The 12,522-nt window shown below is 36.0% G+C and overlaps 1 protein-coding gene across 1 annotated transcript; it reads left to right on the top strand.

Annotated features, from left to right (window-relative positions):
- The first annotated feature begins 2,926 nt into the window (after positions 1-2,926).
- On the top strand, positions 2,927-10,383 carry clu (clusterin). The gene is made up of 9 exons (XM_067417952.1): positions 2,927-3,078; positions 5,022-5,137; positions 5,322-5,470; positions 7,213-7,383; positions 7,468-7,882; positions 8,194-8,334; positions 8,464-8,690; positions 8,773-8,948; positions 9,040-10,383. The coding sequence occupies exons 2-9, from the start codon at positions 5,050-5,052 to the stop codon at positions 9,050-9,052; spliced, it is 1,380 nt and encodes a 459-aa protein (XP_067274053.1). The 5' UTR covers positions 2,927-3,078; positions 5,022-5,049; the 3' UTR covers positions 9,053-10,383.
- Positions 10,384-12,522: the final 2,139 nt, after the last annotated feature.

Genomic DNA, 12,522 nt, shown 5'->3' with positions numbered 1-12,522 from the left:
GCACATATAATTTGATCCAAGAAACATTTAAAAAAGTGCTAAGACACATCCCCCCCCCTTATTATATGTAGGCTATATACTAGGCTACATATGAATTGATACTGAATTGTGACCTCTCACAATAGAAAATGCTTTGCGATGAACTCCATTAGAGAGCTACGGCAAATTATCTATTCAATAAAATACCTTAGGCTACTTGTGTAATATAAACCCCATCTCCATGCCGCTTTTTACATTTCAAATCCCTTATTTCTGACCATCTCCAAAAAGCCACGCTAATGTTGATTCTTGTTTTATTACGAGCTCTGACATGTCTTGTTCTCTTTGCCAGCAGACTCCCTTTAGCGTTTTTTTTTTCCTTTTCGTTCGTCCACACTAAAGAGGTCCACATTGGCATATGTGCGTGCTGTATTGAGAACGATATTTTGAACTATATCTTTATCATTATCATCCTTGGAGTGAACAGTTTTTTTAAGCTGCACCTTTCGTGCTCTTTGTGACAACATCTAACAATACCACTCTCATGCCACACTGCGTCAAAGAAGCCGGAGCAACTTTTCTCTCTCTCTGTAGTCTGGCTAAATCTGAAATCGCCTCCTAAATCCTCAATAACTATTCCCTACTTTAGTCTACTAATACAGTTCACTTGAAGTAGTGAAGGAAAATAAGTGAGCGAATTCGGACAACTGCTGTGTGTACATCGGCTGTACACTCGATATTGAGGTGCAATGTGGGATAGAATTAGTGCACTCAATAATGTCCACTATGGTTTCGGACACCACTACAAATGGCTGTCCCCTCAACTAATGCCCTAGTTAAGAGTATAGGGGGCTATTTCAGGTTCAGTCCTTTCCTCTTTCTCTCTTTTTATTTTGTTTTGTTGATATGACGAGACAACCAAGAGCGAGTGACGCAAGTATGCAGTTTCCTGCGAAACCCATCCTGACAGGTCTAAAATACAAACACTTACAATATGCTTACAATAGTGAATCAGGGTAAAACAGTAACACGTTTTGGGAGAAGGATTGTTGACATTTACTCATCATCATTTACAATTTAATTTAGACAAAAAAGATTTACATTGTGTACCTTTAAAAACCTAATATTTAAAAAATAGGAATAAAAATAGAAAAAGAAATTTCTGGAAACAATGGCAGGATAAACAAAATCTTCTGGCAAATGCAAAGTGACAGTAGATATGAAACCCCTGATCGCATTTAAAATGCCAAGAAAAAGGGTGGAACGTTTAATACTTTACAGCGTGCTGTGAGTGATATTGACAGAGGAGGACCACTCACTGGTATTGTTTATGAGCTGAGATCTCCATTTGAGAGGACAGGGGTCAAAGAAGGCTATCACGTCATATTTGCTGGATGTAAATGAAATATGCATGTTCTGTTTCAACTAAGAAAATGGAGCCAAATAATAAAAAACGCAAGGTTATGCAAGTCAATGTACAAGACCAATGGCATTTAAGGTATTTTCCTCAAATACTTTGTCATTAATTTGATTTTTGCAAATTCTGAAAAATGTGAGTGGAACTTATCAGAGCTAAACTCTCTAGTTGTCAGGGCGTTTCTATGCAGTTAATAGGCCATCGTTCCCTGTTCCAAGACAAAACAACCCACTCTAATTCTGGTCCTTCTTAAGTGTTAGTGTCTGCTAACTTTGATTGTTTGGAAAAGTATAAACACCCTTCTTCAACAAGCCACATTTTGTGCAGGGTGACTTAAAGGGATAGTTTACCCAAAATGAAGTGAATTCTGTCATTATTTACTCACCCTCAAGTTGCTACAATTTCTTTCTTTTGCTGATCACAAAATAAAATATTTTAAAGAATATGGGTAACCAATGTTGATGGGCCCTTATTGACCTTCATGATATGGGAGAAACAAAAAAAAAAATACTATGGAGGTCAAGGTGGCCCATCAACGGTTTGATGGGTAAGTAAATAATGACAGATTTTTAATTTGGGGTGAACTACCCCTTTAAGCACTGAAGGTTAATAATATGCATGCTTGTCTTAGCAAACCTCTTTAATTAGATAAAGGAATTTTGACTGTAGGAGTAAAACAGGCAGTGTACTGTATATAAATTTAATTTGGAATGCCCTGACAACATTTTACAGATGCATGGCATCATAAAGAGGGAGTGTTTGTCTGGCTGTTATGACCGTTCGTGCAGATGTCCTGTGGCCATGGGGGAAATTATGAGTTTAAACATGCTCCTACAAAGTGCTTAACCTTTTACCTTTGCTTAAATTTCAGGACATTATGAGCTGTGCTTTCCTAATACCTAAGTTCTTCTGGCTTTGACACAAAAAGCCAAATGAACTTTAAGACTATAGGACGAAAGCTACATGAAAAGCCATGACGTGATGTGGCCTGAAACACCACTTTCCATCCATTGCAGGAGAGATTTACTGTGGTTGTGGCTCGATTTTAATGTGTAATATGCAATAAGTAATGACATGTTTTGGTCCAAACACACGTAACAATTTCTTACAAAATAACATGTTTATGTCTGTTATGACTGTGAGCATTACGTCTCAGTGTAAGTCTTTCCAGAAGGTCTTGCAGGTTTCACTGACATTTTTGACTTTTATTACAGTTTTTTCACATATTAGGCTACAGAGTAACCGTGGAAGTGGCACACAAAAGTAGCATAGAACTAGTTCTACTTCAACATGATTCACTCGATTATTCTCTGCACTGCTTGAGAGAGACAATGTTTTTCGCGTCACATTAAGGTGATTCACCACTAAAAGTTGGAACCACGTGACTAATGAATTATCCACACACTGTCTTTGCCGGTAAATTCTAGAAGGATTTTTCCCGTAAATCCCATTTTCAGTCTTTGCTTCTACAAGCACAATGCGATTAACAAAACAGTACAATATTGCCCACTTCTGGTCAAGGAGAGCTGCTGCTGTTAGAAATAATAGTTTCTGGAACAGTCCAAAGCCACAGCCATTCTCATCCTGTGAATCACGTAGTCAACATCACCCAGCCTCCCAGTATATAAACAAATCAGAGGAGGCACAATCCATCTGCAAAGAAGAAAAAGCATCACAGCAGGGTGAGTACAGAGGGCACATTCAAATGTTGTCGACAATCTTGTTAACATAATTATTAAAGATATTATATAAAAGATATGCATATATGCAAGCCATTATTTAGAGTCAGATTACAGTGATACATTTATAGTGTTTAATGTACTATAAAATTGTGTTGTCATTAATACTACATTGATGCATATTACCAAACAACTGAACAATAACTCACTGCTGCAAAGATGTAAACAAGATTCTAGTTATACATAACATTATATAATTTATGATGTTTATGAATTACAATCCACCCTTCTGTAGTTAATGCCATCCAAAAAAGTCAATCCGGGCTGTTTGGCTGGATCGAGTTTGTGCTTTCCCTAGGCGAAATTGAATTGATTTCTTTTTATTGCAGAGAGGAATTTGTCTCGCAGCCCAAAGCTTATGCAGGAACTAATCTAAGGTCAAGTGCATTCAGAATGCATACTGTGCACTAGCAAGACAACATTAAACAAAGCAAATCTCCTCACACAGATCAAGCCATCTGTGTGATGCACTTTGTTTCTTAAAAACACCACATGCCAGAGATGTATAATCTCATTCCAAAAAAAACATCACAAGATTAAGCACAAGGACTAGATTAATTCAATGGAAACAAGAAGATACAATGAAAACAACATTTGTAGGAATCTCAAGGCTGTTTGGAGATGTTATGGAGAATGCAAAAAGCATTACAGAACAGCACATTTCCATTTGACTTAAGATTTGTTTGCATTCATTGGCTCTTCCTGTTAACATCTGTGCATGTTTCTTATGTAACTAGGTTTCTGGCTTTAACTTGGCTGCGTTGGGGTTTCTATGTACTCCTACCCAGAGTAAAACAAGGAAACGTATCCCCTTGACTGAGTCAAAGCTTTTATGATGTTTGCTTAGACTCTGGTGCGAATTACACATTCAGCAGCAGCTGTCGAGGACAATCGGCCTTGCGGTTTAGAAATGTCCAGCAAAATTAAAAGTGCAGCGTTTTGAAAAGGGTAACTTGCACGGAATCACACACATTTCTGGGATTAAGTTGTTAGAACAACCATTTTGAAAGCTTTAGTGAAGGGGATTTGCTTTCAAATCCTTGTAATCATGGAAAGAAACATATAAATGCTCAAAGGTCTGCATGTTTGCTACACTTTCAAAAATTGGTGTGTCCTTCCAGTCCTTTTGGTTTGATACTGGTTAAAGGGATCATACACCCAAACATGAGTCATCATTTAAGTTCATTTCACAGGAGTGTTGCGTAATATTTTTTTTTCCTTTTGAGTGGGATTATTACAGCAGCATACAGTACACTACATTTAACCGAAAATATAATCCCTGACTTACTTTCAGGATGCAAAAGAAGACATTTTGAAGAATAGTTCTGATTTTGTGCATACATTGAAAGACATTTCATTAGACACCCTTTTACTGTCACTGTACAGACAAAACACTGATAATAGTTTCCGAAATATCTTCATTTCCGTTCCACAGAATGACATGTGTGGAATGACGTGTGGAATGACATGAGTGTTAGTAAATTATTGTAGAATGTGTTTATTTTTGGGTTAACTATCCTTTTCAAATGTTGATCTAGTATCTTAAGGAAGCATTTTTGACTATGACGTTATATAGCTAATACAGACTATAAAATAGTTTCAAAAAGGACTAAGATGGCACAGTAAATCTGTTTGGCCCTCTGCTCAGAAACATCAAGGTTGCAGAACAACAAAGTCACTGACACGATTAGTTTTAGACCTAGACCTATAAATAGATACACTGATCAAATGGATTCATCGCCCACACAGTCTGTAGGAAAGTGTCTCCCACAAAATGCATTATTTTGCAACTGTTCATGGTCATAAACTTGCTGAGTCACTTCCACCACAATGTAATTAAAAAAAAGGTTCACTATTGAGTGACCCACTATTTCCTCTGTTCACAGCTTCTGAAATCAGGACAAAAGCCGAAAGATGAAGGTCTCCTGGTCTCTGCTGGGCCTTTCTCTGCTCTACCTATCCACAGAGTGTCTGATACCCCCAACCAAAGAGGAGCTTAATCGTAAGTGTGTGTTTTAGATTAAAAAAAACATGTGCAGACACGCTGTGAACAACCGCATAACAGTAATATTTTTCTATTTTTCATCTTTACTTTTTCTTTTTTAAATGTTTTAACATTATTGTGTTTTTATTATTCTCTCATGTTTCAAAAAATAAATAAAATATCCATTATTGCTTTTTGGCAGAGATTTCACTGCTTGGTGAAAAGTACCTGGATAAGCAGATTGAAAATGCCATCACTGGGGTGAAGGAGATGAAGACAGTGATGGAGCGTTCAGGAGAGGATCACAAAAGGTTCCTGTCTGACCTGGAGAAAACCAAGCAACAGAAAGAGGTGAGAGCGCTGAACTCAACCCATATACTCATTTATAAAATATTGAATGTTCTGAACAAGCACAAACAATGCTATAAAATATAAAATAAAAAAGTAAAAACTAAATATACGGCATTTATTAATCTTGGTTAAATTAAAAATACATTTCTAACATTCCAAGTTGTATAAACTAACAATTATTAGTAACAAAGAACAATAGTAGTAAAATACAATGACATAATCTACATATTAATGCATTTTAACTACTGTTCATTTACACAACTTGAAATATTAATTTATTATGAATTAACAATGAACAATAGTATATTCATAAATTACTGTTAACCTATATCAATATAAAACTGAGACAAATTATGTAGATTAGTTACATAATTTACATATAGTAATACATTAATATTTCAAGTTGTATAATTAACATTATGATACATTAACAATTTATACTTAACATTAACAGAGTAATAAATGCTGAGAAAAAAATATGTAGATTAATTAAATAATCTACATATATTAATACTATTAAGATTTTAACTTGTACAAATTATCAATTAAGTCATTTGTAATTAAAAACGAACACTAATATATTTGTAAATTAATAGTAACCTAGATTAAGACACTGAGAAAAATAATATATTAAAATGCATAACCATTATATACATTAATGCATTGCCAACATGTCAAATTGTATAAATTACCATTAGCTAATTTATGAGTTAACAAATGAACAGATATACAGATATATCAGATATATCAAAAAATATTAAGCAGCAGAACTGTTTCCAACTTTGAAAATGAATCATCATAGAATGATTTCTGAAGGATCGTGATCACTAAAGACTGGAGTAACGATCCTGAAAATTCGACTTTGCATCACAGAAATAAATAATAATTTAAAGTATAATAAATTGAAAACCAAGCATTTTAAATTGTAATAATATATCACAATATTAAAAATGTTTCTGTATTTTTGATCAAATAAATGCAAGCTTGATGAGCAGAAGAAACTTCTTTCAAAAACATTACAAATAGTAATGTGCCCAAACATTTGACCTGTACTGCATATATATATATATATATATATATATATATATATATATATATATATATATATATATATATATATATATTCAACATTAAATTAAATAAGTAGTTCACTTCCGAATTTAAATTCCCTTATAATTTAATCACCCCCAAGTCATCCAAGATCAGTCAAAAAGAAATGAAGGCTTTTAAGGAAAACATTTCAGGACTTTTTACAAAGTACAACAGTTTGAACGTCCAATTCACTGTTTCAGTGCAGCTTCAAATGCCTCGACATGATCCCAGATGATCCCCGTTATCTAGCAAAATGATCTGTCATTTTCTAAAAAAATATAAAAATGTATACTTTTTAACCACAAATGCTTTTCTTGCTCCGATATGTGATGCACCACATTACTGATCGTTTGGCTAGATAAGACACTTATTCCTCAATTGGGATTGTGTAGAGTCCTTTGAAGCTGCATTGAAACAGCTATTTGGACCTTCAAACCATTGTACCCCACTGAAGTCCACTATATAGAGAAAAATCAAACCGCATTGTAAAGTGTATATGACCATGTACATTTATAATGTAATGACATTCATACATTTTTTTAAGTATGACTTAAGTGTCCAAATATTTTCAGGGGGCCCTACAGTTAGTCAATCTTTAAAATACATATATCTTTTATTTTATTTTTGTCTTGTGCCATTTCATCAAAAAGACTGCTCTGAAGATGGCTAAGGAGATGGAGGAGAAACTAAGTGATGAACAGAGCGTGTGTAATGAAACCATGCAGGCTCTGTGGGAGGAGTGCAAGCCCTGCTTAAGAAAAACCTGTGTTAAGTATTACTCACGCACCTGCAGCAGTGGAGCCGGCCTGGTGGGACGACAGGTGATACGTCTGCACAAACATCCCTACAATAATCCTGACCTCATTCTGCTGTTAGCAACCATCCCTCTCTTTGTCTGTCTTTAGCTGGAAGAGGTTTTGAACAGGACCTCTCCCATTTCCATTTGGATAAACGGGCAGAACATCGAGACCCTGGTGGACGAGGACCAGCAGCAGACCAGGCGCTTCCAGGACCTGGAGGAACGGTACACAGAGGTTGCCGATGGAGTAGATAACATCTTCACGGACAGCATGAAGGTGTTCGACCACATGCATTCCTTCCACCAGCCCGGCTTCTTCCCCAGTCCATTCCGTATGCCCAGCATCTTCGGCAGACAGGACGCAACGGGTGGCCGAGCCGCTCGTATCTACAGGTCCCCTATGCATGACCCAGAGTTCCACAGCTTCCACAGCATGTTCCGCCCCATGATGGAGATGGCAAGAAACATGTTTGAGTCATTCGGGCCCTACGTGGGAGGTGATGTGGATTTCCCCACAGAAGGTATATTTCAGAATCAACAAGACTTGATGTAACAATATGTACAACGTTAAAAGTCACACTTAAAGGGTACTTCAGTGATTTAGCATTAAGCTTTGTATTTAAAATGGGTCATTAATATAGTAGAAATGTTAAATTATTTTTGAATTTGGTGCCTTCTAGACTGAGAAAAGACAGAAAATGTATTTTTGTCTTATAGGGATGAAAGACAACAACTCCCAGAATGCACTTGTTTCAGCTGGGGCTATTATAATAATTGTTTACATAGAGACTTCTTATCCATATGCATTTAATTTGTAAACCTGTTTTCACAGATGGGAAAGTAAATGAGGATGTTATTATAACTAAACCATTTGGAAATGATAAGATGACCTGCAGGGAAATTCGCCGCAATTCAGCTGGCTGCATTAAACTAAAGGATGAGTGTGAGAAATGCAAAGAGATCCAGCATATTGGTAAGTGGAAAATGACTTGATTTTATGTTATATTGTCCAACATGAAACTTATTAATATCCAAAACTGGGACTAATATTGTAAGAGAGGTCCCTGTTACCTAACAACTAGAGCCTTGTTCTCTTCCTCAGACTGTTCTGGAAAGAGGCCCCTGGAAGGCCCCCTGAAGGAGGAGCTGGAGAAGGCTCTCGCCAGGGCTGAGAGATTCACCCACGAGTACAACAACCTGCTAAAGCGATTCGAAGAGGAGATGTTTAACACCTCTAGTGTGCTGGACCTGTTCAACAAGCAATTTGGTTGGGTGTCCTCTCTAGCAAACCACACCAAAAATGAAGATGGCTTCTTTAAAATACAGGCAGTATGTCCTAATTTTGTGATTCAGAACAACTGTAACCTCTTTCACAAAACAAATCGCTCAGTCACCAAATTTGTATGTGCAGGTGATGTCAAAAGGCTCAGATAACGTAGAGAATCCAGCCGACACTAAAGTGTCAGCCAGACTGTTCGACGGGCCAGATATGAGCTTCACAGTGCCAGGAGACATTCCCTGGAGCGACCCAAAATTCTCTGAGGTGGTGGCACAGGAGGCTTTGGATCGTTACAAGCAGAACACTGTGTGAGTCTTTACACTACACAATTTTGGTTCATTCTAAATCTTATATAAATACATAATTCACTCTCAAAACCATCAATGCTTTCTTCTCCAGGGTGACAAACTAAACGGTTTGGAGGGCGGGTACTTCCAGCAAAGAAGATATTCTATTTTCTCTGAAAAGCACTTGAGAAGATCCTTATGAATTAGAGCTATATTGACAGATGTTGTACTCATGTAGCTGAATTTCTCTTTATCTAGCAATATTATTGCCGTCTCATCCTATTTAACTTTCAGAGACCCAACAGATATGGAGGACCAAATTAGTCAAAAGGAAATAATTAAATAAATAATGAATTCAATTAAACAACAATTAAATGTTACCAGTTCATTCTGAAATAATTAATTTATTAATTAAATAATTTATTTAATTAAATATGAGTTAAATAATTAAATAATGTATCCATTTATTTTGTAAAATTACATGAAATTGCTTAATATATTTTACAATTACCTCTTCCACACACACTATTACTATGTTTAAAAATCTATTTTTTCAAGTACGCTTTTTCAAAAAGACGTTTTTCATAATAATATGCTGCATTTACGAATGATGCCTATTTGACGAATCATGCATTTCCAAAGCACCATTTTCCCAAAGATTTTTTTGTTTTTTTCAGTGGGCGGTGCTTGGCGCTGATTGGATAATCCTTTTAGATTGATAACTTTTTTTTCTGTTTGGGTCTGGAAAGGGGGAATAGGGGAATTGATTGGAAATTAATATGGCGGTAGGAATTGATCAAGATAAAAACGCACTGCCTTAAACACAGCCACAGTTCTCATAGTTTTCAGGTTTTTATAAAATTCAAAATACATTTTCAGTCACAAATAAGAAATGAGAAACACCCTTGGTGTTCTGTGATGTCATCACACCACACAAAGATCGATCTGTCATGTCTGTCGAATCTTCAACTTCAAACCAATCAGCGCCAAGCACCGCCCACTGCCTGTTGATTGGCATTTGTGAAATGTCCTCTATTATTATTAAAAAAATCTTTGGGGTAATAACGCTTTGGAAATGCATGATTCTTCAAATAGGTGTTATTCATAAATGCAGCACATTATTATGACTTTTTACGTCTTTATTATTACGCCTTTTTGAAAAAGCACATTAAACAATGAAAACATAATGGAGTGTGGGGTAATTGTGAAATATATTAAACAATTTCTTGTAAATAGATACTTTTATTTATTTAATTATTTAATATTAAATTAATTATTTAATGAATTATTTCAGAATAAACTGGTACATTTAATTGTTGTTTCATTGAATTCATTATTTACTTATTTCATTTTGAGTAATTTGGTCCTCCATATACAGAGATTGTATAGAATAAGTGCTTATGGAAACATAATCAGCTGTAAATTGATAAATATCAATAAAACACACAAAATTCCAGATTTTCTTAATCTCTTAATGACTCCAATGGAACCTTTAAAACAAGGCAAGACACATCTCTTCTGAGAGGGCAAAATTTATTGCCTTAAATTGCACTTTTAAAAAAAATGGTAACACTACTTATGAATAATGTATTATTAAAGGTATTTATAACGTGCTATAATGCACATCTTTTCATTAACAATTTTAACCCAAGTTAAAATGGATTACAATATTTGTAGATTCTGAAATTGGTTGTTTGTCGTGTTTTAATACATTGTACTTTCTAAAGGTGTAACATAAGTATTATAATGTATAACTGGGACACAATCATGAAGTGGAACGAAATTTATTGGATATTTCAAACTTTTTTAACAAATCAAAAACTGAAAAATTGGGCGTGCAAAATTATTCGGCCCCCTTAAGTTAATACTTTGTAGCGCCACCTTTTGCTCCGATGTAAGTTGCTCGGGGTATGTCTCTATCAGTTTTGCACTTCGAGAGACTGAATTTTTTGCCTATTCCTCCTTGCAGAACAGCTCGAGCTCCGTGAGGTTGGATGGAGAGCGTTTGTGAACAGCAGTTTTCAGTTCTTTCCACAGATTCTCGATTGGATTCAGGTCTGGACTTTGACTTGGCCATTCTAACACCCGGATATGTTTATTTTTGAACCATTCCATTGTAGATTTTGCTTTAGGTTTTGGATCATTATCTTGTTGGAAGACAAATCTCCGTCCCAGTCTCAGGTCTTTTGCAGACTCCATCAGGTTTTCTTCCAGAATGGTCCTGTATTTGGCTCCATCCATCTTCCCATCAATTTGAACCATCTTCCCTGTCCCTGCTGAAGAAAAGCAGACCCAAACCATGATGCTGCGCTGCCACCACCATGTTTGACAGTGGGGATGGTGTGTTCAGGGTGATGAGCTGTGTTGCTTTTACGCCAAACCTAACGTTTTGCATTGTTGCCAAAAAGTTCACTTTTGGTTTCATCTGACCAGAGCACCTCCACATGTTTGGTGTGTCTCTCAGGTGGCTTGTGGCAAACATTAAACGACACTTTTTATGGATATCTTTAAGAAATGGCTTTCTTCTTGCCACTCTTCCATAAAGGCCAGATTTGTGCAGTATACGACTGATGTTTTGGACAGAGTCTCTCACCTCAGCTGTGGATCTCTGCAGTTCACCCAGAGTGATCATGGGCCTCTTGGCTGCATCTCTGATCAGTCTTCTCCTTGTATGAGCTGAAAATTTAGAGGGACAGCCAGGTCTTGGTAGATTTGCAGTGGTCTGATACTCCTTCCATTTCAATATTATCGCTTGCACAGTGCTCTTTGGGATGTTTAAAGCTTGGGAAATCTTTTTGTATTCAAATCGGGCTTTAAACTTCTCCACAACAGTATCTCGGACCTGCCTAGTGTGTTCCTTGTTCTTCATGATGCTCTCTGCGCTTTAAACGGACCTCTGAGACTATCACAGTGCAGGTGCATTTATACGGAGACTTGATTACACACAGGTGGATTCTATTCATCATCATTAGTCATTCAGGTCAACATTGGATCATTCAGAGATCCTCACTGAACTTCTGGAGAGAGTTTGCTGCACTGAAAGTAAAGGGGTCGAATAATTTTGCACGCCCAATTTATCAGTTTTTGATTTGTTAAAAAGTTTGAAATATCCAATAAATTTCGTTCCACTTCATGATTGTGTCCCACTTGTTGCTGATTCTTCACAAAAAATTACAGTTTCATATCTTTATGTTTGAAGCCTGAAATGTGGTAAAAGGTCACAAAGTTCAAGGGGGCCGAATACTTTCACAAGGCACTGTATTTATGCACTGTCCTGAGAATAAATAGGAATAATGGATATGTTTGTGGATAATATCTGGATGATAAATAAATGAATATGTTAATATAAAGAATAATATGCTCAACTTAATTAACATCACTGATATATAATTTCAATAATCCAAATCAGTTGAAAAAGACTGCTATTCTATAGATTTGTATCCTAAAACATTTAGGTTTAAAATGGATATTAATGTGGTTTCAGACCCTCTTGTCAAATAAAACCAGAAGACTGGAATCAGGTAATTTGAGTGACATATATTACTTTAGGGACTTACATAGTTACTTACATTTTATAACACAATATTGTCAGTTA

Source organism: Pseudorasbora parva, chromosome 15 (assembly GCF_024679245.1).
Source record: "Pseudorasbora parva isolate DD20220531a chromosome 15, ASM2467924v1, whole genome shotgun sequence".
NCBI classification, from domain to species: domain Eukaryota; kingdom Metazoa; phylum Chordata; class Actinopteri; order Cypriniformes; family Gobionidae; genus Pseudorasbora; species Pseudorasbora parva.
The sequence above is the reverse complement of the archived record's forward strand: the minus strand, read 5'-3'. Positions and strand labels throughout refer to the sequence as shown.

Excerpts from the sequence above, each read along its gene's own strand:
- clu (XM_067417952.1), top strand. The coding sequence starts at position 5,050 with ATGAAGGTCTCCTGGTCTCTGCTGGGCCTTTCTCTGCTCTACCTATCC. Across the intron at positions 5,471-7,212 it reads AAACCAAGCAACAGAAAGAG|ACTGCTCTGAAGATGGCTAA; the intron begins GTGAGAGCGCTG and ends TTCATCAAAAAG. Across the intron at positions 8,691-8,772 it reads GCTTCTTTAAAATACAGGCA|GTGATGTCAAAAGGCTCAGA; the intron begins GTATGTCCTAAT and ends TTGTATGTGCAG.